Here is a 26,779-nt window from a genome sequence, read left to right as displayed (position 1 = left end):
TGGGATTACAGGTGTGGGCCTCGGCACCCAGTTGGAAGTTGTTTTCCGAATGTACTTCTCCAAAGCTGGCAGCACCCACAGAACAAACTGGGCATCAGGAGAAGGCACAGACTAGGGGACTGGTAGGGGATTAGGATGTCCATCCATGCAGGGCCCTCCCCAAGTCCATTCGGCAACCATTCCCTGCCACCACGTGGGTGGGGCTGGGAACAGAGAGATGAATGCCGTCCCACCACCTAGCGCGCTCTGCGGAGTAATGGAGAGGGTTTTGCCAGAGGGGGAACGACTTTCCACGCAGCCCTGGCTTTCCTCAGGGTTTGAGTTGGGACAGAGCCAGGGATAGCTGCAGAGCTCTGATTACGGACCTCCTGGTAGGTAGGACACAGCCGCTGGAAAGTTTTAAGCATGAACACGATAGGGAATCAGCCTTGTGTTTTGGGAAGCGCAGTCTGGTGGCCGCGAGAAGGGACAGTGGAGGTGAGGCAGGGAGAAAGGAGGCCGCTGTAAAAATCCAAGCGAGAGAAGCAGCTCTAACTCCCTTCCCCAAAGAGGCTCAGCTTCCCAAGGACGAAAGTGTTGCAGGCAGGTGTCACCTCCCTGGACCTTGATTTGCTCTTAGCATGACGGGTCAGAGCCCTGCTGGCTGCACTACGCGGCTGGCACAGTCAGTGCAGTCCGGGCCAGGGGGCTGCAGCCATCCCAGTCCGGGTCCAGGCCGCGAGTCCCGGAGCTAGCAACCGCCCTTGCATGTGGCACCGCCCCTGCCCCGCCCCTGCCCCGGATTGGCTGGGGTGGGGGCGTGGCCTTTCCCCATTGGTGCCTGTGGCGGCGCGAGCCCGGAAGCGGACGGGGGCGGGGGCGTAGGAGCCGCGGGCGGGCCGGGGTTGCTGCACTGTCCTCCACTCCTGGCTCCTGGCTCTGCAGCTATGCAGCCCCCGCCCCCGGGCCCGCTGGGCGACTGCCTGCGGGACTGGGAGGATCTACAGCAGGACTTCCAGAACATCCAGGTTAGCGCCGCTGCGGACGCCCGGTGGCCCCGAGCCGCGTTTCACTGGCTCAGGGTCAAGGGTCGGGCAGCCCTGGGTTAGGCAGCGGGGAGCTAAGGGTCAGGGGTCGGGGCCCTGTCGTCACTGCCTAGGGGGGCGAGGCCCCGGGTCCTGGTGTCCACCGCCGGCTCCTCCAGTGTCCGGGAACCCCGGTGGGACCCCACTGCGTTGGGTGACCTCAGCTTCCAATGAGGGCCTTGAAAAGGGGCCCAGACCCCGACCCCGTTCCCTCCCAGGAGAGAGCGGCCGTCTGAGTCATACAAGGGCGGGCCCAGTCTTGGGTCAGCCACTCGGCAAACAGGCAGCGGGCAGCGCTCGAGAGGCAGCCCGGGTCGGGGGAGCAGCGTTTAGGGGGAGTCCTCGGCCTGGATGGGGGGGCGCCCCAGGCGGAGGGACAGCGCGCACTGCTGAGGCCTTTAGAAGGAAAGAGGGGACTTGACAGGTCCATGTGGCTGCATCAAGGAGAGCTAGGGGAGGGGTGGGCGGGGCCAGGCCCTGTAGGGACGCCCTGGCCTGGCAGAGATCGGAGTCCCTCCGAGGCCAGTGGAAAGCTACGGGAGGAATTGTCTGGACTGAGCTCCCTCGGGGCCACCATGGCTGTTCTGTCCAGAGGCCAGGCAGGAGGCGGCTGCTGGCCTCATCCAGGCAGGGAAGAGGGCGGTGGCTGTGGGTGGGCAGAAGTGGCACGTGCTGGGGTCCGAGGGGGCGTGGTGAGCCCTCCTGGGCATGAGAAACAAGATCCAGACAGAGTGGAGACCCGGCCAGCTGATGGCTTGGTTAGGCCTTTGCCTCTCTTGGGCTGGTTCCAACCCCTTCCTGTCGGCACTGAAACCCAGCTGCCCCTGGCCCTGCCAAGCCCCCTGCCATTGGTGCTTCTCCCCAGAGACTGAGCAGACCCAGCCTCCCCGCCTGGCCCCCCCTGTCCTGGCCACAGCCCCTGCTTGACTCTCTTCACACTGCCCCTTGCCCCACCTCTAGGCTGCGCCTTCTTGAGACTCACCTACCAGGGCAAAGTGCTCGGGGAAGCCTTGGGCCAAAGGTGAGGGGGGCTGGCCTTAGAGCAGGAGGCTCTAGGGCTGAAATCTGATGACCTTTAACCTGGGAAGAAGATGTCAGGAATGCCTGAGAACCTCAGCTCCATCTGTACTGGAAGGCTGGATAGGCAGGAGGAGCTGAGAGGACAGAGGGGTGGCTCTGGGCGGCCCGCTTGGTCCAGAAGGGGGCCCTGGGGCCTAAGCTCCAGACTCAAGGTAGGAGAAAGAGAGCCTGTCCTTGTAGGGTGGGGAAAACTAGCAGATGGGCTGAGACTAAGAAAACCTTGGCTGGGCCTGGTGGCTCACGCCTGTAATCCCAGCACTTTGGGAGGCCAAGGCAGGCAGATCACCTGAGGTCAGGCGTTCAAGACCAGCCTGGCCAACATGGTGAAACCCTGTCTCTACAAAAATACAAAAATTAGCCAGGCATGATGGCAGGTGCCTGTAATCCTAGCTTACTTGGGAGGCTGAGGCAGAAGAATGGCTTGAACCCAGGAGGCGGAGGTTGCAGTGAGCCGAGATCACTCCACTGCACTCCAGCCTGGGCGACAGAACAAGACTGTCTCAAACCAAAAAAAAAACCACCTAGTCTGTTTCTGGGGGAGGGGTGCCGTGGGGGTCTCGGGGCTCACAGGAGGACACCCAGGTCCTCGCCTGCCTTGGGGAGACAGCCACCTCATCCCTAGGCAGGCACAGTTCTCCCTCCTTTCTCGCTGAGCGAGACCCTCCCAGCAGCCCTGGGGAAGCCTGAGCCCCACGTCCTGCCTGCAGGCTCTGGCTCAGTGGCTCCCCAACTGGCCTGAGCCTTCTCCCCTCCGGTCCCCAGGAGACCCATCGGCTATACCGCCTGAAGCTGGAGGAGCTGACGAAACTTCAGAACAATTGCATCAGCTCCATCACACGGCAGAAGAAGCGGCTCCAGGAGCTGGCCCTCACCCTGAAGAAGTTAGGAGCCCCTGCCCCACCTGCCATGGGCTGAATGTGGGGTGGGAGGGTTGGCGCTGTGAGACCCTGGGCACCGTTCCTCCCCTCTCTGGGCCGTGTTTGCCCTTCTGCCCCTGTGGGAGTCAGGGAGGACATTTGGGAGTCCTCCTACCCTGACTCTTTCTGGCCTTGCCCGCAGATGCAAACCCTCCCTCCCAGCAGAGGCCGAGGTGGCCGCGCAGGAGCTGGAGAACCAGATGAAAGAGCGCCAAGGACTATTCTTTGACATGGAGGCCTATTTGCCCAAGAAGAATGGGTGAGGCCCTCACTGCCCACCCCCAGCTCAGTTCACAGCCACTCCCGCGGGGGCAGGCCTGAAGCCGGGTGCTGCTCCCTCTTGCTCATTATAGTCAGCAAATGTTCCCTGAGCCCAGTGCAGGCTGAGCAATGAGGCCCAGTGCTAACTTCAGGGGAGACAACCGGCTGAGGTGACATTTCACGTGATAGGTGCTTCGAAGCATGGGGAATGAGGTGGCACAGTGAGGGACACCTGACCCAGTCCAGGAGGTCACAGAAGTCTTCCTGGATTAGGGGATGGGTGGATTGAGTCTTAGAGAATAAAGAGAGTGGGCCAGGCATGGTGGCTCTCACCTGTAATCTCGGCACTCTGAGAGATGGTGGTGGAAGGATCACTTGAACTCAGGAGTTCAAGACCAGCCTGGGTGACATACTGAGACCCTATCTCTCTATTTATTTAAAAAGAGAAAATAGGCTGGGCACGGTCGCTCATGCCTGTAATCCCAGCACTTTTTTGGGAAGCCAAGGCAGATTGCTTAAGGTCGGGAATTCAAGACCCGCCTGGGCAACATGGTAAAACCCATCTCTACTAAAAACAAAAATTAGCTGGGCGTGGTGGCACACGCCTGTAGTCCCAGCTACTCAGGAGGCTGAGGCAGGAGAATCGCTTGAGCCTGGGAGGCAGAGGATGCAACGAGCCGAGACTGCACCACTGCACTCCAGCCTGGGCGACAGAGTGAGATTCTGTCTTAAAAAATAAATAAGTAAATAAATAAAAAGAGTGAGGCAGACACATGGGCTGAGGGCGAGAGGTAGCAGCAGGTAGACACAAAGGCCATGAGCAGAACTGTAGTGGCCAGAGCTTGGGGCGGGAGCTGAGAGGGAGCCAAGAGGCCAGAGGCTTTGCTGGGCTGCAGCGCTTGCCTTGAGCCCAGTTGGCAGGGGAGAGGGAGGGGTGGAACGTGCACTTGGAAAGGCCAGCTGCTGTCACCCAGGAGGACGGACAGGGCAGTGCAAAACCCTCCGCCGAGCGAAAAATCCCAGCAGAAGCTGCAGGCAGGAAGATAGCTGGGAGAAGGTGTGGCCCAGAAGGCAGGGAGAAAGGAGTGTCAGTAGCCTCGGGGTCAGTCCTGTGATAAGGAAGGGGACGCGCATCCTGGAAGTCGGTCACCTTGGCGAGAACCATTTGATGGAACAGGGTGGACGTTGATCTTAGGGATGACAGAAGAGCCATGGAAGGGAGACAGCCAAGTTTAGGAGACCTTTTTTTTTTTTTTTTTTTGAGACAGAGTCTCGCTCTGTCGCCAGGCTGGAGTGCAGTGAGTGGCACGATCTCAGCTCAACCTCTGCCTCCCTGGTTCAAGGGATTCTCCTGCCTCAGGCTCCTGAGTAGCTGGGATTACAGGCGCCCACCACCACACCCGGCTAATTTTTGTGTTTTTAGTAGAGACGGGATTTCACCATGTTGAGCAGGCTGGTCTCAATCTCCTGACCTCATGATCCACCCACCTCAGCCTCCCAGAGTGCTGGGATTACAGGCGTGAGCCACCGCGCCCGGCCCTCTGGGAGACTTTTTAGAGCTTGGCTGTGAGTGGAGGGAGAGAATTAGTAACTAGGAACTGGAAATTAGCACCGGGTCGAGGTGCAGCTGCTGCCTGGGTGCAGGGTTACTTTGCCCCTGGGAAGACTCAAGCACATGCACCTGCTGAAAAGAGGGGCCGAGAGGGGAAAGAGCCAGAAGAGTAGGGGGTGATGGAGGGAAGCCCTGGGAGAGCGAGAAGCACTAGTGGAGGATGGAGGGTACAGAGAGGAGGGTGAGGAGTGCTCCCAGTACAGTGACCCCACAGAGCAGAAGCCGGGCTATCTTCTCTGAGATGTTGCAGGTGGGGCCTGGGGTGGGAGGAGACAGGACGGAGGGTTTGGGGGAGAGGATGTGGAGAGGCCAGTGCTGGGAACCAGATGGGGAGCTGAGTGGGGACACATCCGCAGCCTGGTGGGTTGGCAGTGGAGGCTGGAGCTGGCCTGAGTGGGGAGCACTGTGCCAGGAGCACTCTGTAGAGGGAGAAGCATGGCAGCCGCAGAAGCTCTTTGTGGCCTGGGGCGAACTGCGTGACCACGCTGAGCCTCTGTCCCTGTGGCATGAGTGTGAACAAGAACCCATGCGTCTGGGGCAGGTGCTGAGAAAGTGACTGACTTTGCTGTCACCTCTTGGAGTATCTCTGGCAGAGAAGGGCAAGATGATCTCAGTTGGTGGGTGTGGAGGCTGGACATTAAGGGGATTGGCAAGAAAGTGGTAGAATTGGCGGGTGGCCTGGGGACTCGGCCGGCTCCGATGAGATCTGGGACTGGAGAGCGTGGAGGCCTCTGTGAGGGATGGGGGGTTGTGGTGGGAAGAAACACCCCGGGAGGCCGGGCACTTGGGGGGTCAGCCCACAGTCGGAGCTCCAAGTTTCTGTTCTGGTTTGGGGGGTCGTCCCAGACGTGGCCAGGTGTGTGGGTCACTGAAGTGGAACCTAGTACTGAGGATTCTGGAGGGGAGGTGGCAGGGAGCTGGGGGGTAGGTGGTAGCCATCGCACAGAGGAGCAATCGGGGACATGGGGACGGCCCTCAGCAAGGAGGGAGAGCCGGGTTCTCTTGGGGCCCTGAGGTGGGGGAGTTTTAGGCAAGACTGCGGAGACAGGGGCACTGTTTCCCCAGGGGTCAGGATTACAGAGCAGGCAGCGAGGAAGGCTGAGCATGGCGGGGAGTGGGTCTGCAGCCCCCAAGGTCAGAACCTGATGCCAAGGCCATGCAGAAAGCAGCGGGTGAGGGGGTGGGGTGGTGGCCCAGGCTCTGGCCTGGCAGGCTTGGCTGAGTATCAGTGGCTTCTCTGTCACTTGGGCTTCTCCTCACCCTGCCACCCCCTTCCCTAGATTGTACCTGAGCCTGGTTCTGGGGAATGTCAACGTCACGCTCCTGAGCAAGCAGGCTAAGTAATCAGGCTGGGCCTTCACCCGCTGACCCGGCCTTCCCCTCCACCCCCTCACCCGGCCTTCCCCTCCACCGCGTCACCAGGCTTCCCCTCAACCCCCTCACCCGGCCTTCTCCTCCACCGCGTCACCAGGCTTCCCCTCCACCGTGTCACCCGGCCTTCCCTTCCACCCCCTCACCCGGCCTTCCCCTCCACCTGACTTCCCTTGGCTCAGCTGCCCTCCCAGGGTTGGGGCACGCATGGGCCCCACCAGCACCCCACCCGTCTCACCAGCCTGTGCCCCCCAGGTTTGCCTACAAGGACGAGTATGAGAAGTTCAAGCTCTACCTCACCATCATCCTCATCCTCATCTCCTTCACCTGCCGTTTCCTGCTCAACTCCAGGTGGGTGTCCTGCCCGGCGGAGGCCCTGCCCATCCCCAGGCGCTGTGGTACCAACCCTCGGTCCCCTCCCTCCGCAGGGTGACAGATGCTACCTTCAACTTCCTGCTGGTCTGGTACTACTGCACCCTGACCATCCGGGAAAGCATCCTCATCAACAACGGCTCCCGGTGGGCAGGGTGGCCCTGAGGGAGGGGAGCATGGAATGGGGCGCCGGGACCCTCTGGGAAGCAGGAACAGGCCCTGGGGGTGATGCTCGTTCTCTGCTCCAGGATCAAAGGCTGGTGGGTGTTCCATCACTATGTGTCCACCTTCCTGTCGGGAGTCATGCTGACGTGGTGAGTGGCTGGGCCCCAGCAGGGGCAGGAGCTGGGACAGGGAAGGGAAACAGGGCATCCCCAAGAGTCCCCACACTGCCCTCCACTTTCTACCTTAGGCCCGATGGTCTCATGTACCAGAAATTCCGGAACCAATTCCTGTCCTTTTCCATGTACCAGAGTGAGTGTCCCAGATGTCCGTGCTGAGGCCTGGGGGCACCCGTGGTGGGGGGTGGGGGCAGGGAACCCCCCTGGGCTCAGCCCTGCTCTTCTGTCCTCTGCCCGGCCCAGGCTTTGTGCAGTTTCTCCAGTACTACTACCAGAGTGGCTGCCTCTACCGCCTGCGGGCACTGGGCGAGCGGCACACCATGGACCTCACTGTGGGTGAGTCGGGCGTGGCCCTGGCATCTGGACACTCTCCTCCCGTCCTGGGTCTCAGTGGTGGTGGCGTCCCCTCTGTCCCTGGCCGTCCTGTGCCCTGACCTTCCTCCCCGCAGAGGGCTTCCAGTCCTGGATGTGGCGGGGCCTCACCTTCCTGCTGCCTTTTCTTTTCTTTGGACACGTAAGTCGTGCCTCTGTGTCCCTGCCTGTATGTCCGTTCTCTGCGCCAGCTTCGGGCTCGAGCAGGGCCTGGGTTTTCTGAGTAAAATGCCTCCTCCCTGCTCAGTTCTGGCAGCTTTTTAACGCACTGACGTTGTTCAGCCTGGCCCGGGACCCTCAGTGCAAGGAATGGCAGGTGAGCTGGGGTCCCTGGAGAGGACAGATGGGCCAGGCCCAGGCCCGGCCCTCACCCTCTTCCTCCCACAGGTGCTTATGTGCGGCTTCCCCTTCCTCCTCCTCTTCCTCGGCAATTTCTTCACCACCCTGAGGGTTGTGCACCAGAAGTTTCACAGTCAGTGGCATGGAAGCAAGAAGGATTGAGGCTTGGCCTTCCCCTGCCAGCCCAGAGGGGCTTCTGTGTCCCACGTGTTGTGGGAGGGGATGGGAGGCACCCCTTGAGTGTGTGTATCAGGGGGTCTCTGCTATTCTTCCTTGGGTTTTATGGGCTCTGTGGGCCCTGAAGGAAGACCTGGGCCCAGTGCCCTCAATAAAGAGAGGCCCAGAGGCCTGAGCGTGTGTGTTGTTCGGGGGAAGGGCAGGGCTTGGTGGCCCCCCACATGGGTTCCTGGGTCTGAGTTAAGTTGATCCAAGTGGAGGCTCCACATCTACTCACACAATACCAGGCAAATACAGAAAACAGAACTTTATTCCAAGGGCCAGAGGTTATTTAAAATTATTTACACTCATGGGAAATCACACAGAGGGGCTGGGCCCAGCTCAGCTGAGAGAAAGAGCCCTTCTGTGCGGCCACCAAGGGCCAGAGGCCTCCCAAGGCATGGAGCCCGACGCCCCCGTGCAGGCCCTGGGCTGTGCTGCCGGAGGCCCTCACCTGGCCTGGGGAGCTCAGGAGGGTGCACCCCAGGCCCCGGAGGAGTCTTTGTCACTGGACCTGCGCCTGTGCCAAGGCCAAGCCAAACCCACCCAGGAGACTGCAGGAGGGAGCCAGGAGAGTGATTACAGGCAGGAGTCTGCAGGGTGGGTGGGGCAGGAGAGGCCCTAGCTCCACACGTCCAGGGAGTAGCGGCCCTTGGTCATCAGCTTCTTGACATAGTCCACGGCCTGGGCGTGCTCCATGGCCCCGAGCTCAGCCACGATGTCATAGAAGGTGTTCTGCACATCCCTGGCCATGTTCCGTGCATCCCTGGGCAGGAAGAGGGGGTGCTGGGGTCTGGGCCAACTGCGGTAGGCAGGGCCTTGTCCTCCCCACCCCCTACTCCAGTGACCCCCACTCACCCACAGACATAGATGTGGGCACCGCCTTCGATCAACTTCCACAGGTGCTCTCGGTCCCGCTTTAGCAGGTGCTGGACATAGACCTGAGACCAAGGGTGGTGCTGTGAGGGGAAGGCACAGCACCTGGAGGCCCTGCCAGCCCTGTCCCTGCCTTCATGGGTGCCCGCCCGTCTCACCTTGTGGGACTGCTCCCGGGAGAAGGCCACGTTGAGCTGGGTGAGGGCGCCATCCCTGTGGAACTGCGCCAGCTCCTCCCGGTACAGGTAGTCCTCATCAGACCGACGGCAGCCGTAGTACAGCAGCGTCTCCCCCACCTCCTTGCCTGTGTGGCAGGGGCCGGGGTCAGCGTGGGGTTCCCAGTCGTCACCCCCTCCCCCGCGGGCCCCCACTCACCCTGCTGTCGCAGCCAGGCCCGCTCCTGGATGAAGCCTATGAAGGGGGCCACCCCGGTGCCGGGGCCCACCATGATGACAGGCGTGGTGGCCTTGAAGGGCAGGCGGAACTGGGACTTGCGCACAAACATGGGCACCAGCGCACGGCCGCCGTTCTCCCCAGCAGGCTCCTTGGCCCGCAGCCAGTTGGTGGCCACGCCCTTGTTGATGCGGCCGGCCTTGGTCTCGTACTCCACAACCACCGCACAGACGTGTACAGAGTTGGGATGGACCTGTGGGGAGCGCCGTGTGAGCTCCGCCGCCAAGCCGAGGCCCCTGCCCAGACCCGGCCCCGAGTCCCGTTCTGCAAGCCATCCCCACCCACCCAGGGCCTCCTCCAGCCCACCTGGCACCCAAACCTCAGAGGCCCCATCCCCAGCGGCTTCCCGGACTGGCTCTGGGGACCGGGGCTGGACAGATACTGGGAATCTCACAAACCAGCCCCACTGAGTCCACAGCCTGGGGAGGCATTTGGAGCTGTGCTGGGGCTGGAACTGGGGCTCAGGGCTTGGATCTCGGAGCTCCTGTGCTGCGAACAGGGCTGGGCCTCCAGCGTGTGGCTGGCAGGACAGGGCCAGCCCTCACCTTGGAGGATGAGGCGATGGAGTAGTAGCGGGCCTGCAGGCGCGGCAGCAGCTCACACAGGTGGTCGATGGGGGGCCGCAGGGACGGGCAGTCCTGCAGGATGGCCAGGATATGCCTCCGGGCCTCCACCACCCAGCTCAGGTACAGTTCCTAGGAGACACGGGGGTGAGACGGGGCTGATTGGAGCCCATGGAGCTCGGAGAACGGCGGGGTTACGGGCGGAGATCGCGGAGCCTAGGCGGCGCACCTTGCCCTCGCCGGAGGAGGAGGCCATCTTGCGCAGCAGCTCCTGCTCCGAGGGCTCCGAGGCGTACTGCGCCAGCTCGTACAGCACGTTGGTGCGCGGAGGGTTGGTGATGTCCAGGTAGTAGGTGAGGGCAGTGCGGTAGGACGTGGGGCACGGGAATGGATGCTTCTTGTTGGACTCCTCTGCGGGAAAGACACAGGCAGGATTTGGGGTACGCGGCCGCCTCCTGGGGATGGGTGGCTGCTGCGGGAGGGGTTGACGCCTCGGGCCAGCTCTGCGGTAACAGGCGCCCCAGCTGGTGCTGGAAACAAGGCCTATGTTCTCTGATGCCTCCCTGGCCCTGGGGCCAAGTATGGGGCCTCCAGCCAGAGAGGAAGTCCTCATCAGAGGCAGGACTCTTCTAGGGGAGGTGCACGGGGCCCACCCTCCCTGCACACTAACGCACCCACTGTGCTTTCACCGCACACAACATGGTGTGACACGGCACCGCCCCTTTTCCTGCTGCTCCCTCACAGACGGGTTGTGGAACCCGATAGTAAGGGCAGCCCTGGCGCGGCAGCTGAGGACCGCGGCTAGCAGGGGTGGGTGGAGACGGTCTGGGCCCAGGTCGGTGACCAGTGGGTTGCGGAGGCTTCACAGCGGGAGGCTCAGGCTGGGCAGCCCCACCAGGCCGGGGCAGCCCCACCAGGCGCAGGCAGCCCCGTGCAATGGCTACTGCTCCTTGGCACCACTGAGCACCCTTGGGGACCTGGGAGGGCTGCTGACTCCTGACTTCGGTGAGGAGGTGGGAGCAGCCCCAGGGCCTTCCTTCCCAGCAGGACACAGTGGCCATGGGGGAGCCGGCGCTGCCTCTGCCTCTAGGCCTCAGCACCTCACTCCCTTAAAGGCTATGACAGTGACGGGGTAGAGGGAACCCCAAGAGAGGGCCTGACCTGCGGCCACTCTGCCTCCCATTTGCTTGGGATCCTGTAATCGTGGAGTCTCGGTGCAAGGGCCGCCCAGGTACCGGGGCTTCAGGCCAAAGCAGAAGCTCAACGCCGGGCCTTCCTACAGGCCCAATCCTGCAGCTGCCTGGGCCCGGCAGGGCGCCCTGACTGTGGCACTCACCATCCAGGTTGTTCAGGGACATGATGACATCCAGGTCGGCACCCAGGATTTTGCCCAGCTGATTGACGAGGGCAGAGTCGTTGGCTGGGTACACAGCCACATGGTCCCCAGATTCATACCTGGAGGGAGATGCCAGGCTCAGGAGGGCGGAAGGCCGGCCCTGCCCCGGGTCAGGCGGCCCAGAGTGAGGGTTCAGGGGGTGACGGTGGCAGCTGGTACCTGATTTTGGAGTCCGAGATGTCCAATTCCAGGTGCATGAGGTGGCGCTCAGTCCCCTGGTTCAGCTTCCGGTTGGTGGTGACTGCAGCCAGGAATGGATTCTTGGCATCAAAGGGGCTGGGTGGGGAGGAGAGAAGTGCAGTGAGCTGCCAGGGCTTGGATCTGAGTCTCTGTCCCCAAGGACCCTTCTGGTTGCACAAAGCACAGGGAATCTCAGAGATCTCCACGAGGAAATCTCACCGGTTACATCAAGGGCTCTCCCAGCCCAATCCAATGCAGTTCTCTTTCTTTTTGAGACTGAGTTTCGCTCTGCTACCCAGGCTGGAGGACAGTGGCGCGATCTCGGCTCACTGCAACCTCCACCTCCCAGGTTCAAGCAATTCTCCTGCCTAAGCCTCCTGAGCAGCTGGAATTACAGGCGTGCGCCACTACGCCTGGCTAATTTTTATATTTTTACTAGAGACGGGGTTTCACCATGTTGGCCAGGCTGGTATCGAACTCTTGACCTCAAGTAACCCACCTGCCTCGGCCTCCCAAAGTGCTGGGATTACATGTGTGAGCCACCTCGCCTGGCCCCAATGCAGTTCTCTCTACGGTCCCACCACGTGGGCAGAGCTGGGTCATCAGTGTCTCCGTTTCCAAATGTGGAAACTGAGACTGGCCCTTAAAAGAACTATGAGACCCAAGCTGACGGTGCCACAGGCTGGAAGGTGGCTGGGTCGCCAAATGAGGGGCACAGCTTCCGCACTCCCACATGTCCTGGACTACACCGTGGACAAGAGAGAAACCTGCACTCCGGAAAGCCACTGAAATGCGGGGCTTCTTGCTCCAGCCAGGCTGGGGCAGGCCTACAGAAAGCGGGGCAGCTGGTATTGGATGCAGTGGCATGGACTTCCCTGGGTGGCTCAGGCAGGAATCTGGGCAGCACCCAGGGGTCATCAAGGGCGCAGAGAGGAACGCTAGGTTTTTCCCCAAGTCTATCTATGGAGACAGATTCTAAGAAAATGAGCCCTGCTGCCAAAGAGGATCCTAGCCACAGAGCCCAATGGGCTGTGTCCTTGTTGAGAAGTGGGACGTGCCCTGCTGCCCTGGGCAGTGTAGAGTAAGGTGGCTAAGTGAGCTCAGTACAAACTGGGCGAGTGCCAGTCTTCCGGGGCCGGGGCCTGGACAGGCACTGCGCCAGGGCATGGAGCAGCTGCCTGGCTCTTGGGCAGTTCCCCTCTCTGCTCTGGGCCTCATGCCCTCCCTGTGTAGGGACACTCACGCCCACTCGTGGCACAGGGTCTGGTGAGAAGGGCCCTGCGGGGATATGGGGATACACGGCAGACTGAGTCTGGGATGCATCAGCGGCCACAGAGCCGTCTGCCCCAAGCCACATTCCCTCCACTCACGGCTTCTGGTTCTCGTAGCTCTTCAGCCGGCCCATCTCCCCCACATACACCTTGGCAGCATCTATGTCAGTGTGGACCACAAGCTCGTACTGGCGAATGCTGGAAGGGGGAGATCGAGGGTGAGGCCGGGAAGCAGCAGGGGTCAGTCCTGAGGGAGGGGTTGGACTACAGGGGAGACAGTGCATGGCCTTCGGGGCAAGGGCCCAGGTACATACGACAGGAGGCAGGGTAGCCCCTGCTGCAGATGCGTAAGGAGGCCAGGCGAGGGAGCAGGGAGGGAGGTGGCGTGGAGCTGCCGGGGGTCAGGCGCCCAGAAGCCGGGAGATTCTGGGAGAAGGTAAGGAAAGCCCGGGCAGCACCCAGGGGCCATCGAGGGCACAGAGAGAACGTTGTTTTTGGCCAACTCTATGGAGACAGATTTTAAGGAAATGAACCCTTCTGCCAAAGTTGAACCTAGCCTCAGAGCCTGACGCACTGTGTCCTTGTCGAGAGGTGGGATGCGCCCGCTGCCCCGGGGCGGGACAGAGCAGAGCAAGGTGGCAGAGTGAGTCCTTGGCTGGGACCAAGGTCCCTCCTCGACCTCGCTGCAACCCACTGCCAGCCCCCATTCCAGGGTGGCCACCCTTGGCACAGGACCCGCCCAGCCCACCCACCGCACCCGCGGGCACTCGCTCACCTGGACTCCTCGCCAGTGGCTTCCACCCCAAAGTGCTCGCACACGGCCGGCCAGAACTGCTCTCGCCAGGTGATGAAGTCCTCCTCCAAGCTGGGCCGAGGAGAGGAGAGGGGGAACGGCTCAGGGGAGGCCGATGTGGCAACAATACTGGTGCAAGGCACGCCCCGTCCCCAAAGCTCAGGACTGGGCGCCCAGCAACATCAACCCAGAGCATCAGGAAGGCTCCAGGGAGTTGGACAAGCCGAAAAGCAAAACCGGCAGGGGCAGGGCAGAGGCAGGAGAGCCCTTCCCTGTGTTGGAGATGCGTGTCGCTGAGTCTCAGCTGACACAATGGTGTGCGTGCCCCTCACGTTCCACGGCCCTTGCCTAAGCCCACAGCGCTGATCAGGGTGGCAGGGTGGGCACTCACTTCCCATCGTCGTCACCCAAGCCCAGCTCAAAGATGCGCTGGGCGCCGAGCTGCTCCAGCCGCTTGTCCACGTACTTGCCCATGGCATTGAAGTGCTCGTAGGTTTTGTTCCCAAGACCAAACACCTGTGTGGACACAGGGGCCGCTCTGAGGCCTGGCCCTCGGCCTGACCAGCGGGAGGTGCCATGGGGGCGGGGTGGGAGGCCCCACAGCGCTGGCTGAGCTGCTGGGAACACCTGCAGGCCTCTATCCCATCCACTGCGAGGAATACCGGGCCACTGAAGAGGCTTCGATTGGGTGACCTGCAGCCCACAGCCTGCCCCGTCCACCGCCAGCCTCAACCCACGGGGAAGTGGAGGCAGCCCACCCTCCCCACTGGGCTGGGACTCCAGCTCTCCTAGCCCAGCCAGGTCTCAGTTGTCTGGCCAGAACCCTCTTGCCTTTAGTCTCCAGCACCCAATGCCCCCTGGAGCTGACTGGGGCGGGGGACAGGGAGGGGACACTCTCGTAGTGCTGGGGTCCAGGGCAGAGGAGAGGGTCTCACGAGTGGCCTGCCCTGGCTGCTGAGAACAGGGTGGGGGTCTGGAGGGCTGCCTTTCAGAAACGAGGATCCGGAGGCACCACAGGCCATCGGGAGCCCATAGCAGTCTTTGGGTGACTCACCGCAAACTTGACCCCAGAGAGATCCACGTCCGTCTCCTGGAGCCAGTCGTAGAAGTCCTGGGCATTGTCGGTGGGGTCCCCCTCACCGTAGGTGGCCATGCAGAAAACCACCAGGGCGTTGTCAATCTCCGGCAGGCTGCTCAGGTCAGCCTGCAGAGATAGGGGTAGGACCATGCCCCGGCTATGACTGAGCCTGCTCAAGGTTCAACCCGCACCAGACGGGGAAGGCCAGGTCCTCCCCAGGGTGGTACCAGGCCAGGGATGTCCGGGTGTCATGGGATCAGAAAGAAGGAATGACACAGAGAGGGTGGGGCATGGGCATTTGTGCAGGTGGGCAGGACAAGGTCACCTGTGTTGGGCTGGAGTGGAGAGGATGTGTTTCTAGAGGAAAGTGAAGCTTGCCACAAAAGAGCCACCAGAACGTGGCCTCCTGTGCTGATGCAGGTCTGGGGTCACCCTGGGAACTTCATCATTCAGGGCTCCCAAGCACCGCATGGCCCCGGTGCTCACTGATAATCTAACTAAATTGTTCATCAACTTGAAATGCAGCCTGGAGATGGCTGTGGGGTGCTGCCCGTCACCAAGACCCCGGAGGAGGGGGGAGTGGAGCAGCTGGGGAGGGGGGGTTTGGTTTGGGAGACGTGGCGGCCATAAGGAGGGCAGCTGGCGCTCAGGGGAGGGCCGGTCCTGGGGAAAGGACGCCTGGCATGTGGCTGCAGCTGCAGGAATGGCCCTTCCTTCAGTTAGCCCGGGCAGGGATGGCAGTGACCCTCACGGGAAGGCAACTTCCGAGGACGTCTTCTCAGGACCCCACTCCCTGCCAGTCACCCCCTGCTGAGGGGCGCCCTACAGACCTGCTCCCCGTCCTGCCCACTGCCTCCATCTGGGGCCGGCCCACGGTGGCAGCTTACCAAGTCATACTCCTCAGGGTCCGCTGACATGCCTCGCATCCCATAGCGGTGGGCGTCCTTGGACAGGCGGTTGGCAAACTCCTCTGCAGTCCCCGTCTGGGAGCCGTAGAATACGATGATGTTCCTCCCCTAAGGAAGGCAGACACAGGGTCTGTGAGGGCCACAGACCTCAGCCATGGCTCCAGTGGACACCCACTGGGCAAGCCGGGCAGGCCTGGCAGGCGGGGGCCCTCTAGGCTGCCCTCTTTCCTCCCTGGCTTTGAGTCCCTCTAAGTTCCTCTGGGACTCGCTTCTCACTGTCACAGCCACTGTGGCAAAGGAGGGCAAAGGTCACCAAGGCAGTCTCACACGCTGCTCAAGATCACACGTCTGACATTTTCATGACATGGGAAAAAACAAAGTTAAAAAAGGTAACCAATGTATAGCCCTTATTTGTGGGGGAATGCTTCCAGGACCTCCCATAGATATTTAAATGCAAGGATACGGCTGGGCGTGGTGGCTCGCACCTGTAATTCCAGCACTTTGCGAGGCCGAGGCGGGTGGATCACCTGAGGTTAGGAGACCAGCCTGACCAACATGGTGAAACCCCGTCTCTACTAAAACTACAGAAATTAGACGGGCATGGTGGCATGCACCTGTAATCCCAGTTACTAGGGAGGCTGAGGCAGGAGAACAACTTGAACCCAGGAGGTGGAGGTTGCAGTGAACTGAGATTGCGCCACTGCACTCCAGCCTGAGTGACAGAGCAAGACTCCACCTCCAGTAGCTCACGCCTATAATCCCAGCACTTTGGGAGGCCGAGGCGGGTGGATCACCTGAGGTTGGGAGTTCGAGACCAGCCTGACCAATATGGAGAAAAACCCATCTCTACTAAAAATACAAAATTAGTCCAGGCATGGTGGCACATGCCTGTAATCCCAGCTACTTGGGAGGCTGAGGCAGGAGGATCGCTTGAACCTGAGAGGCGGAGGTTGTGGTGAGCCGAGATTGCGCCACTGCACTCCAGCCTGGGCAACAAGAGTGAAACTCCATCTCAAAAAAAAAAAAAAAAACAAGAAACAAATCGAAGGATGCTCAAGTCCCGGCTATAAAATGATGTATTTGTGTGTAACCTACACAAATCCTCCCTCATACTTTAAATCATCTTTACTTATTAATATAATATCTAATGTAATGTAAATTCTCTGTAAATAGTTGCTACGCTGTATTGTTTAGGGAACAGTAACATGATAGTATGTGTTCAGGACAGACACAACCATACATTTTTTCTCCAAATATTTTCAATCTGCAGTTGAATTCATGAACTCAGATATGCACAGCTGGCTGTAGAATCCAATTGTGTTATATAAATAATAGACACGTATATCAAAACATACATAATTATTTTCTTTCTATACCCATAGGCACAAAGAAAACAGACTGGCAAGAAATAAACCAAAAGTCCCTAAATGGGGAGTTCTGGGTGTGTTTTCTGGTTAATTATAATACATATTTATTATAAAATTTTAGACAACAGGGAAAGGTCCTGGGGCTGGCTCACATACTCATCAGTCCACCCTCCTCCTACAGCAGCTGTTGAAAAGCCTGAAATCCTGTTCCCCAGAGCCCCTTGGGGCTGAAGTTGCAGCCAATTCGGTTCAGCCAATTGGACATGCTTTGCAAGATCTGAAGGGTGGAAGAGAGGCAAAGGCTTCCTGGCCCCTCATGCAAATGTGAGGTTCTCTGCAGCAGTGCCTGGTCTTCAGTGCCTGAAGTATTTCTTTCACTTTTTCATTTCTTTTGAGATGGAGTTGCGCTCTGTAGCCAAGGCTGGAGTGCAATGGCACGATTTCAGCTCACTGCAACCTCTGCCTCCTGGGTTCAAGCAATTCTCATGCCTCAGCCTCCCGAGTAGCTGGGACTACAGGCGCCCACCACTATGCTTGGCTAATTTTTTTGAATTTTTAGTAGAGACTGGGTTTCATCATGTTGGCCAGGCTGGTCTCGAACTCCTGACCTCAGGTGATCCGCCCACCTCGGCCTCCCAAAATGCTGGGATTACAGGCATGAGCCACTGCACCTGGCCACCTGAGGTATTTCTAATAGTTTTGGTAGCCAGACTGCAAGTTCCTAGTCCTGGCTACTGGCTTATGTGGTGTTCAGAGGCAGCTGTAGAAGTAGCTTATCTTGGATCGCAGCTACACGTGGTATGTCCTGAACTCAACAGTTTCAGGGTGGATTCGAAGGGAGCAGTTACCTTGCAGGTCACTTCTGTTATATCTTAGAGACCAACCGGAAACCTGCTCCTTCAGCCCCTCCAGTAACCTGGAAGCACCCCCTTCCCTGTGTGAAATCCCTTCTAGATTAAAATGCCTAAAGCGGTCTCTAGTTTCCACACTGAATCCCACCTCATACAAAATAAAACGTATGGGGCTGGGTGCAGCGGCTCACTTCTGTAATCCTAGTACTTTGGGAGGCTAAGGTAGGAGCATGACTTGAGCCCAGGAGTTTGAGCCCAGCCTGGGCAACATGGCAAAACTCTGTCTCTACTAAAAATACAAAAAAAGTATCTGGCTGTGGTGCCTATGATTCTAGCTACTTGGGAGGCTGAGGTGGGAGGATCCCTTGAGCCTGGGAGGTTGAGGCTGCAGTGAGCGGTGATCGAGCCGCTGCACTCCAGCCTGGGTGACAGGAGTGACACTGAGTCTCAAAACCACCACCAAAAAACCTCATGAATTACAATAAATGTTCTTATACTTTTTAAAGTTCCTGAATTTTCTACAAGTCATTGTTAATTCATTAAAAGGATTTTTATTTTTTTCTCCTTGAGATGGAGTTTCGTTCTTGTCACCTAGGCTTGAGTGCAGTGATGGGATCTCGGCTCCCTGCAGCCTCCGCCTCCTGGGGTCAAACGATTCTCCTGCCTCAGCCTCCCGAGTAGCTGGGATTACAGGCGCCCGCCACCACGCCTGGCTAGGTTTTTGTATTTTTAGTAGAGACGGGGTTTCACCATGTTGGCCAGGCTGGTCTCAAAACTCCTGACCTCAGGTGATCCGCCCGCCTCGGCCTCCCAAAGTGGGGAAATACAGACATGAGCCGCTATGCCCGGCCAAAAGGATTTTTTTTTTTTTTTTTTGAGACGGAGTCTTGTTCCGTTGGCCAGGCTGGAGTGCAGTGGTGCGATCTCGGCTCACTGCAACCTCCGCCTCCTGGGTTCAAGCGATTCTCCCACCTCAGCCTCCCGAGTACGTGGGACTACAGGCGCGTGCCACCAGGCCTGTAGTCCCACTAATTACAGGCACGGCTAATTTTTGTATTTTTAGTAGAGACAGGGTTTTGCCCAAAAGAATATTTTAAAATAATCACTGTAAAAATAATAGAAGAGAAAGTGCTTATCGTGATCAGGTTAAGAGAACAAAAGATGACCTAAGATAGCAGCTAAATATTTACAGTAGCATCAAAATATATAAAATACCTAGAAATAAACTTTGTAAGAGATGTGTCAGAGGCTACTGAACGACACACAAAGGACTCACGCCAATGGAAAGGCACCCCGGTTGTGGACAGGGAGTCTAGACCCACAGAAATGGCAACTCTATTTATGTCACTAGAGAAATGTGGCATGATGTAATAGAAATCTGAAGCAGCCGGGTGCAGTGGCTCACACCTGTGTAATCCCAGTACCCTGAGAGGTCACACCAGGAGTACCGCTTAAGCCCAGGAGTTTGAGACCAGCCTTGGCAACATAGTGAGACCTAGTCTCTACCAAAAAAAAAAAAATCTGAACAGCTCTTTTTTCCTCAACAAATTGATCCTAAAAGTCATGGAAAAATAAGTAAGAATCCATACACTGAAATATTACTTGGCAATAAAAAGGAAGTACTAATATACGCTACAGCATGGGTGAACCTTGAACACAATGTGCCCAGTGAAAAGAATCCAGAGACCCAGCTTGGCTAACATGGTGAAACCCCGTCTCTACTAAAAATACAAAAATCAGCCAGGTGCGGTGGGGGCGCCTGTAATCCCAGCTACTCATGAGGCTGAGGCAGGAGAATTGCTTGAACCCGGGAGGCAGAGGTTGCAGTGAGCCGAGATTGTGCCACTGCACTCCAGCCTGGGCGACAGAGTGAGACTCCATCTCAAAAAGAAAAGAAGAAATCCAGAAACAAAAAGCCACATATTGTGTGATTCCTTTAAATGAAATGTCCAGCATAGGTAAATCTGTAGAGACAGAAAGCAGATAATGGTTGCTTGGGACTAGGGGTGGGGAACTAGGGAATGAGGAGGTGACAGCTAATGGGTATGGGGTCTCTTTTGGGGATGAAGAAAACATTCTATTAATAAAATTGATTGGCCAGGCACGTTGGCTCACATTTGTAATCCCAGCACTTTGGGAGGCCAAGGTGGACGGATCACTTGAGGTGAGGAGTTTGAGACCAGCCTGACCAACATGGTGAAAACACATTTCTACTAAAACTACAAAAATTAGTTGAGTGTGGTGGTGGCGCATGCCTGTAATCCCAGCTACTCGGAAGGTTGAGACGGGAGAATCGCTTGAACCCAGGAGGCGGAGGTTGCAGTGAGCCGAGATCACACCATTGCACTCCAGCCTGGGCAACAAGAACAAAACTTGATCTCCAAGAAAAAAAATAAATAAAATTGATTGTAGTGACAGCTGTACAACTCTGTGAATATCCTAAAAAACACTGAAGTATATACTTTAAAATGGGTATGTATGGTATACAAATTATATTTCAATAAAGCTGTTACCCCCCAAAAATAAATAGGTATGGAATAACAGCCAGGAAAGCTGACAGTAATAGCAATGGGGTGGGGAGACCATGCCTGGCACTACTGGGTATTAAAACAGATTATAAAACTTTAATAATCAAAACAGTATGATACGATATGTAAACAGATAGCCAGATCAAAGCACTTAAACAAGCAAATATGAAAATAAACCAGTATACATATTGGAATCATTGATTATTTGACTCAGAGTGTAGCTCTGTTGCCCAGGCTTGAGTACAGTCGTCACTGCAATCTCTGTCTCCCAAGCTCAAGCTATCCTCCCACTTCAGCCTCTCAGGTAGCTGGGACTACAGACGTGCACCACTGTGTCCCGCTAATTTTTCTAGTTTTTGTGGAGATGAGGTTTCGCCAGTGTTGCCCAGGCTGGTCTCAAACTCCTGGGCTCAAGCGATCTGCCCACCTCAGCCTCCCAAAGTGTTGGGATTACAGGCATGAGCCACTGTGCCCAGCCCAGGAATTAAGTATATGATAAAGCTGGCATTTCAAACCAGTGGGGGGAAGATGGACTCTATTACATGGTGTTTACACAGCTACGAAAAATGTAGAGTTGGATTCATACCTCACATCTTACATCAGGATAAGGTGATCAGATTTTAAATTTTGAATATGAAAAATGAACCCTAAAAGTACTAGAAGAAAATATACAGGAATATCTTTATCTCTTTAGCATGGGGAAGACCTTCAAATTATGACTCCAAGTCCAGACGTCACAAAAGGAAAGAATCATACAGTTGACTATGTAACCTTTACACAGCAATACAAATAAAAATGCGATAAGCTAAGTTGAAAGACAAACTTTCTTTTTTTTTTTTTTTTTTTTTTTTTGAGACGGAGTCTCGCTCTGTCGCCCAGGCTGGAGTGCAGTGGCCGGATCTCAGCTCACTGCAAGCTCCGCCTCCCGGGTCCACGCCATTCTCCTGCCTCAGCCTCCCGAGTAGCTGGGACTACAGACGCCACCATCTCGCCCGGCTAATTTTTTGTATTTTTTAAGTGGAGACGGGGTTTCACTGTGTTAGCCAGGATGGTCTCGACCTCCTGACCTTGTGATCCGCCCGCCTCGGCCTCCCAAAGTGCTGGGATTACAGGCTTGAGCCATCGCGCCCGGCCCAAACTTTCTTTTTTAAGAGATGGAATCTCACTAAAAGACAAACTATTTAACGGGCAAGATATTTTCAACTTATATCACAGACAAGAGGCTCTCTCCCTAATAATTTCAAGGAGAAAGATCAATTCCAACAGAAAAATGGGCAAAAGATGTGAAGAGAGAATCTATTAAAAAAAAAAAAAAAGGCTGGACATGGTGGTTCAGGCCTGTAATTCCAGCACTTTGGGAGGCCAAGTTGGGTGGATCACCTGAGGTCAGGAGTTTGAGACCAGCCTGGCCAACATGGCAAAACCCTGTCTCTACTAAAAATACAAAAATCAGCCAGGTGTGGTGGCATGCACCTGTAATCCCAGCTAGTCAGGGGACTGGGGCAGGAGAATTGCTTGAACCTGGGAGGTGGAGACTGCAGTGAGCCGAGATCATGTCACTGCACTCCAGCCTGGACAACAAAGTGAGACCCCGTCTCACAAAAACAAACAAACAAACAAACAAAACAAAACAAAGATGGGTGAAAATCTACCGAATCTCATTCATAAAAATGTAAATTACAGCTATACTGAGATTTTTTTTTTTTTTTTTAATCTAGAAAACTGGCAAAAATCTAAACTTTAATAACAAACTGTTGGCAAGGCTGTGGGGAACAGTTTTCTCACACATTGCTATTCTTGAGCATGTGCCATGGTGTGACTCCTACAGGACGATTTGTAGCTTCTATCACGATTGCAAACGCATCTACCTTCCGATTCAGCAATTCCACTTCTGGAACTGCTTTGTATTTGCAAACGTGCAAACCGAGCCACATATTCACAGCAGCATTGTTGGTAAGAGCCAAAGAGTAGACACAGCCCCAGTGCCCATCTTTAACAAAACAGGGTTAAATGCATTACAGTGAATCCAGACGGCCATAAAATGGAATCACGGTACAGCTAGAATGATGATGGCAGTATCTTTGTATTGATATGGAAGGATCTTTGAAACATGTTAAATTGTGTGTGTGTGTGTGTTTTTTTTTTAAAGCAAGGTTGGCTGGGCGCAGTGGCTCACGCCTGTAATCCCAGCACTTTGGGAGGCCGAGGAGGGCGGATCACGAGGTCAGCAGTTCGAGACCAGCCTGGCCAACATGGTGAAACTCCATCTCTACTAAAAATACAAAAATTAGCCAGGCATGGTGGCAGGCACCTGTAACCCCAGCTACTCCAGAGGCTGAGGCGGGAGAATCACTTGAACTCAGGAGGTGGAGCTTGCAGTGAGCCAAGACCGCGCTATTGCACTCCAGCCTGGGCGACAGAGCAAGACTCAGTCTCAAAAAAAAAAAGCAAGATCTGGAACAGTGCACGTCATATGCCACATTTTGTGTTTTAAGAAAAGTGTAGGCTGGATGTGATGACTCATGCCTGTAATCCCAGCACTTTGGGAAGCGGAGGCAGAAAGATTGCTTGAGACCAGGAGTTCAAGACCAGCTGGGCAACATAGTGAGAACCTGTTCCTACGAAGAATAAATTAAAAACTTAGCTGGGCGTGGTGGTGTGCACCTGTAGTCCCAGCTACTTGGGAGGCTGTGGTAGGAGGATTGCTTGAGTCTAGGAGTTTGAGGCTGCAGTGAGCTATGATGGTGCCACTGCATTCCAGCCTGGGCAACACAGTGAGACCCTGCCTCTAAAATAAAGCTTTTTTAAATGAAAAAATAAGAAAAGTGAAAATAAGAGTCTCTGTTTTGCTTGTATATTCATATAGGAACTCTAGAAGGATCCATAAATAATAAGAACAGTGGGGATGAATGGGTGGCAGAGGTGAGCTTTCCACTGAAGAGTGGATGTTTTTATTTTAACCATGTAAATGTAGTACTGATGCCCAAAATTAAATACTTAGATTGGTTGGGTGCAGTGGCTCAGGCCTGTAATCCCAGCACTTTGGGAGGCTGAGGCAGGCGGATCACCTGAGGTCAGGAGTTCAAGACCAGTCTGGCCAACGTGGTGAAATCCCACCTTTACTAAAAATACAAAAATTAGCCAGGCGTGGTGGCACGCACCTGTAATCCCAGCTACTCGGGAGGCTGAGGCATGAGAATGGCTTGAACCCAGGAGGTGCAGGTTGCAGTGAGCTGAGATTGCACCACTGCACTCCAGCCTGGGTGACAGAGCGAGATTCTGTCTCAAAAAAAAAAAAAAAAAAAAAAAAGGTAACAAAAACAAAGCAGAGATAAAATGGCAGTGGTGCCATGACTGCAGCTATGTGAGATTTACCTCTGCTCCTGGATAGGCTGGGACCAGACCGGAGAAGGGCAGCTTCATGAGTTAGAGGGAGGGTCTTAGACTGGTTTGTTCAAAAAGTAAACATTCAAGGAAATAAACTGTCCCAGCAACAGCAGAGCTGCTTCAGGGCTTTGGTTAGTTAAGAATGACTCCCAGGTGAGCCGGGCTGCGTTTCCTCTCCTGGCCCCCGGACCTCCACAGTGCGGTGACGCCAGCTGTCTATTCGACCTGCTAACATGCCCGCTGGGGCCGAGGCTTCCTGAGAAGAGTAAAGGCATGTAGGAAACTCACCGTTTTCTTCATCTTTTCCACGAAGCTGCTCTCTCTGACGGAGCTGGTCCTGCAAGACAAAAGTGTGCAATGAGTGTGGGAGGCAGGTGTCGTGTGACACGGCGTCATGGGATGTGGGTGTCCTTATATGCAGGTTTCACGGGATGCTGTGGCAGCACAGCGAGGGGACATTCCAGCTGTGTCCTGTGCCACTCCCCGGGGACTAAGCCAGCAGCTGGCCTCTAGACCGGCACCAGGGCTCCCAGACCTCCCGCACCAGCTCACCCTTCCCATTTCCCCTACAGTAAAGCCTCTTGCGACACCAATGCTTTGCAAAGCCAAGACCTCTCCTGCACCCAGATAGATATGGGCTTGTTTCCCTCAAGGAAGAGGCAAGGTTTCCACTTCCCTCTTCCCCCCTACCCACAGCCCAGGTCCCCACGGCCTGACCTCGCCTCCACCTTCCACCTCTTCACCTCTTCCTTCTCCAGCCCCTGCCTCACACATCTGCCACTGCCCTGCTCCGCTCTTCAACAGCTCCCATGACCCACGGGATCCAGGCACAGGAGTCCCCTCAAGAGTCTGTCTCCAGCGTCACCTGCCACTCCCCTCCACAAACCATGCTTGAGGCACAGATTCACACCCCCTCCCCGCATGGTGGCCTCAGAATCCTGTGCGTGCCATCGCTTCTACCCAGAGCCTTCCTGCCACACTCCCCTCACCTGGCTGACTCCCGCTCTGCCCTCAAGGTCCTGCACAGGGGTCAGCTCCCCTGGGATTCAAAGACCCCCTTTGCTTCCCCTGCACTGGGGCCACATTTCATTTTTCCCTTCTCTGCATTCCTGGGACTACAGCCCTGACCTGGGTCTGCCCCCTCCAGAGGGCAGCCTGGTGCCCGCCAGCCTCAGGATCAGGCTGGGGTGACACAATCCTCTGTCCACTTCTGGCCTTCTACCCCCGCACCATCCCCTCCCCGCCCCATTTTCCATTTTTCTGTTTCCTCCTGACCCTTGCCCCAAGCCTGCAGGGCCATAGGAACAAGCCCAGTTCCCCTTGCTCAGGACTTTCGAGCTGAATGAGGTTAAAAACCCTGGTCGAATACAGCAAGGTGGGAAACACCTTTCTCTGGGTGGCAAATCTTTAGGATATTTGAAATACGGCCATTCTGAATCAAGTGACAAGCCGGAAGACAAAAATACACTTTTGTATTTAAAATGACATTTTTGGTCGGGCTTAGTGACTCATGTGTGTAATTCCAGCACTTTGGGAGGTCGAGGCGGGCGGATCACTTGAGTCAGGAGTTGGAGACCAGCCTGGCCAACATGGCAAAACCCTGTCTCTACTAAAAATACAAACATTAGCCGGGTGTGGTGGCGGGTAATTCCACCTACTTGGGAGGCTGAGGCAGGAAAATCACCTGAAACAGGGAGGCGGAGGTTGCAGTGAGCCAAGATCGTGCCACTGTACTCCAGCCTGGGCAACAGAGTGAGAATCTGTCTCAAAAATAAAATAAAATAAAATAAAATAAAATAAAATAAAATAAAATAAAATAAAATAAAATAAAAAATAATGCCATTAAAGGAAGGAAAGGCAAGCCACAGTGTGGGAGAGGATATTTGTAATGTACTTATATGTGGGCAAAAGACTTTGATTGAGAAGGTAAGAAAGCCCTACAAATCAATGGGAAAAAGACAAATCCTCCATCAGAAAAACGATCAAAAGACTTGAAGAGGCATTTTCTTTTTCTTTTTCTTTTTTTGAGATGGAGTCTTTTTCTGTCGTCCAGGCTGGAGTGCAGTGGCACGATCTCAGCTCACTGCAACCTCCAAGAAGAGGCATTTTCTTAAAGAGAGCATCCAAGAACCTGGCTCAGTGGCTGGCGTTTGTAATGCCAGCACTTCGGGAAACCAAGGTGGGAGGATCACTTGAGGCCAGTTTGAGACCAGCCTGGGTAAAACAGCAATACTCTATCTCTAAAAAATTAAAAAAAAAAAATTTTTTTTTAAACTTAGCCAGGCGTGGTGGTCTGTGCCTGTGGTTCCAGCTACTCAGGAGGCTGAGGTGGGAAGAGAGCTTGAACCTGGGTGTTTGAAGCTGCAGTGGGCGATGATCTCACCACTGTGTGACCATATGACCGTGTGGTGCGATGATAGCTCACTGCAGCTTCAAACATCAGGGTTCCAGCCTGGGAGACAGAGTGAGACCCTGTCAATCAACCAACCGATACAAATAAATAGAAATGGTACATGTGGGGCTTGACTGATTGATTTTGAAGGCTCCAACAATAAGGATAACTAGAATAGCTAAACCTGAGTAAGGAGACTCTGGCAGAGCAGATATTCTAAACGAGGCGAAAGTGGCCGATTCCGAACACCCTTCCTGCAGTGGCCCTGCCCCGTTTCCTGCCTCTCTGGGCTGCAGGAAGCTGCTCACATTTCCACGCGACTCCCTGGGCCTACAAGGCCCTTCCTGTGACCCCGTCCCACCTTCTACTCATCCTTTACCATAGAACTTAACTTTCCTCTCCGAGAGGCCGTCCCTGCCCCTCATGCAGCAACGCTACCTGTCACCCTCTTCGCTGTGGCACACACACCGGTCCACCAAGGCACTTTACTCTGTGCATTCCCATGGCTTAACTGGAGGCCTGGGTTGAATAACCTCGGGGAGGTGTCCGTGTGTCCCTGCCATGAGCGCAACGCCTGGTACGTGGCACAGGACACTGTGTCTCCTCCTAGGGTGACCAGCCCTGAGTTCTCTGTCCAGCACGAGGCTCGCAGGGGCAGACTAAGAGGCTGCTGAAGGCACTTCTCACTCCCTAGCCAACTCGGAGGTCTGATCTGGCATCAGCTGAAAAGGCAACTCCTATCTCTACTCAAAGGACAGATGCTTCCACGGAAGTTCCGTCTCCAACAAGGT

The 26,779-nt window shown here is 56.0% G+C and overlaps 2 protein-coding genes across 8 annotated transcripts in view; one reads left to right on the top strand and one right to left on the bottom strand.

Moving 5' to 3' along the window:
* The first annotated feature begins 827 nt into the window (after positions 1 to 827).
* On the top strand, positions 828 to 8,078 carry TMEM120A (transmembrane protein 120A). The gene is made up of 12 exons (XM_010387438.2): positions 828 to 1,007; positions 2,907 to 3,025; positions 3,204 to 3,320; positions 6,215 to 6,274; positions 6,561 to 6,656; positions 6,734 to 6,823; positions 6,926 to 6,991; positions 7,090 to 7,151; positions 7,262 to 7,354; positions 7,468 to 7,532; positions 7,638 to 7,706; positions 7,778 to 8,078. The coding sequence occupies exons 1-12, from the start codon at positions 927 to 929 to the stop codon at positions 7,889 to 7,891; spliced, it is 1,032 nt and encodes a 343-aa protein (XP_010385740.1). The 5' UTR covers positions 828 to 926; the 3' UTR covers positions 7,892 to 8,078.
* Positions 8,079 to 8,198: 120 nt separating this feature from the next.
* The window catches only part of LOC104681218 (NADPH--cytochrome P450 reductase), a 76,111-nt gene continuing 57,530 nt past the window's right edge, over positions 8,199 to 26,779 (bottom strand). For 5 of the 7 annotated variants that reach the window (XM_010387439.2, XM_030932688.1, XM_030932689.1 and 2 more), the window contains exons 3-16: positions 23,885 to 23,933; positions 15,443 to 15,571; positions 14,532 to 14,681; positions 13,869 to 13,993; positions 13,460 to 13,549; positions 12,784 to 12,882; positions 11,393 to 11,509; positions 11,174 to 11,292; positions 10,067 to 10,248; positions 9,820 to 9,969; positions 9,197 to 9,467; positions 8,980 to 9,125; positions 8,804 to 8,886; positions 8,212 to 8,711 (exon numbers count right to left, since the gene is read on the bottom strand). In XM_010387439.2, the coding sequence (XP_010385741.1) occupies positions 8,567 to 8,711; positions 8,804 to 8,886; positions 8,980 to 9,125; positions 9,197 to 9,467; positions 9,820 to 9,969; positions 10,067 to 10,248; positions 11,174 to 11,292; positions 11,393 to 11,509; positions 12,784 to 12,882; positions 13,460 to 13,549; positions 13,869 to 13,993; positions 14,532 to 14,681; positions 15,443 to 15,571; positions 23,885 to 23,933 (1,855 nt within the window). In that variant the 3' untranslated portion in view covers positions 8,212 to 8,566. Of the gene's footprint in view, positions 8,712 to 8,803; positions 8,887 to 8,979; positions 9,126 to 9,196; positions 9,468 to 9,819; positions 9,970 to 10,066; positions 10,249 to 11,173; positions 11,293 to 11,392; positions 11,510 to 12,783; positions 12,883 to 13,459; positions 13,550 to 13,868; positions 13,994 to 14,531; positions 14,682 to 15,442; positions 15,572 to 23,884; positions 23,934 to 26,779 lie in introns of all 7 variants that reach the window. The other 2 variants (XM_030932686.1, XM_030932691.1) reach the window with 1 other exon arrangement.

This window comes from Rhinopithecus roxellana, chromosome 6 (assembly GCF_007565055.1).
Source record: "Rhinopithecus roxellana isolate Shanxi Qingling chromosome 6, ASM756505v1, whole genome shotgun sequence".
Lineage (NCBI taxonomy): Eukaryota > Metazoa > Chordata > Mammalia > Primates > Cercopithecidae > Rhinopithecus > Rhinopithecus roxellana.
This window is presented reverse-complemented; position numbering and strand designations above follow the sequence as displayed.

What these genes read in the sequence shown, in the direction of transcription:
- TMEM120A (XM_010387438.2), top strand. Translation starts at nt 927, where the DNA reads ATGCAGCCCCCGCCCCCGGGCCCGCTGGGCGACTGCCTGCGGGACTGG. An exon ending in CACCATGGACCTCACTGTGG is followed by an intron (nt 7,355 to 7,467) that starts GTGAGTCGGGCG and finishes TCCTCCCCGCAG; the next exon opens with AGGGCTTCCAGTCCTGGATG. An exon ending in CTTTTCTTTTCTTTGGACAC is followed by an intron (nt 7,533 to 7,637) that starts GTAAGTCGTGCC and finishes CTCCCTGCTCAG; the next exon opens with TTCTGGCAGCTTTTTAACGC.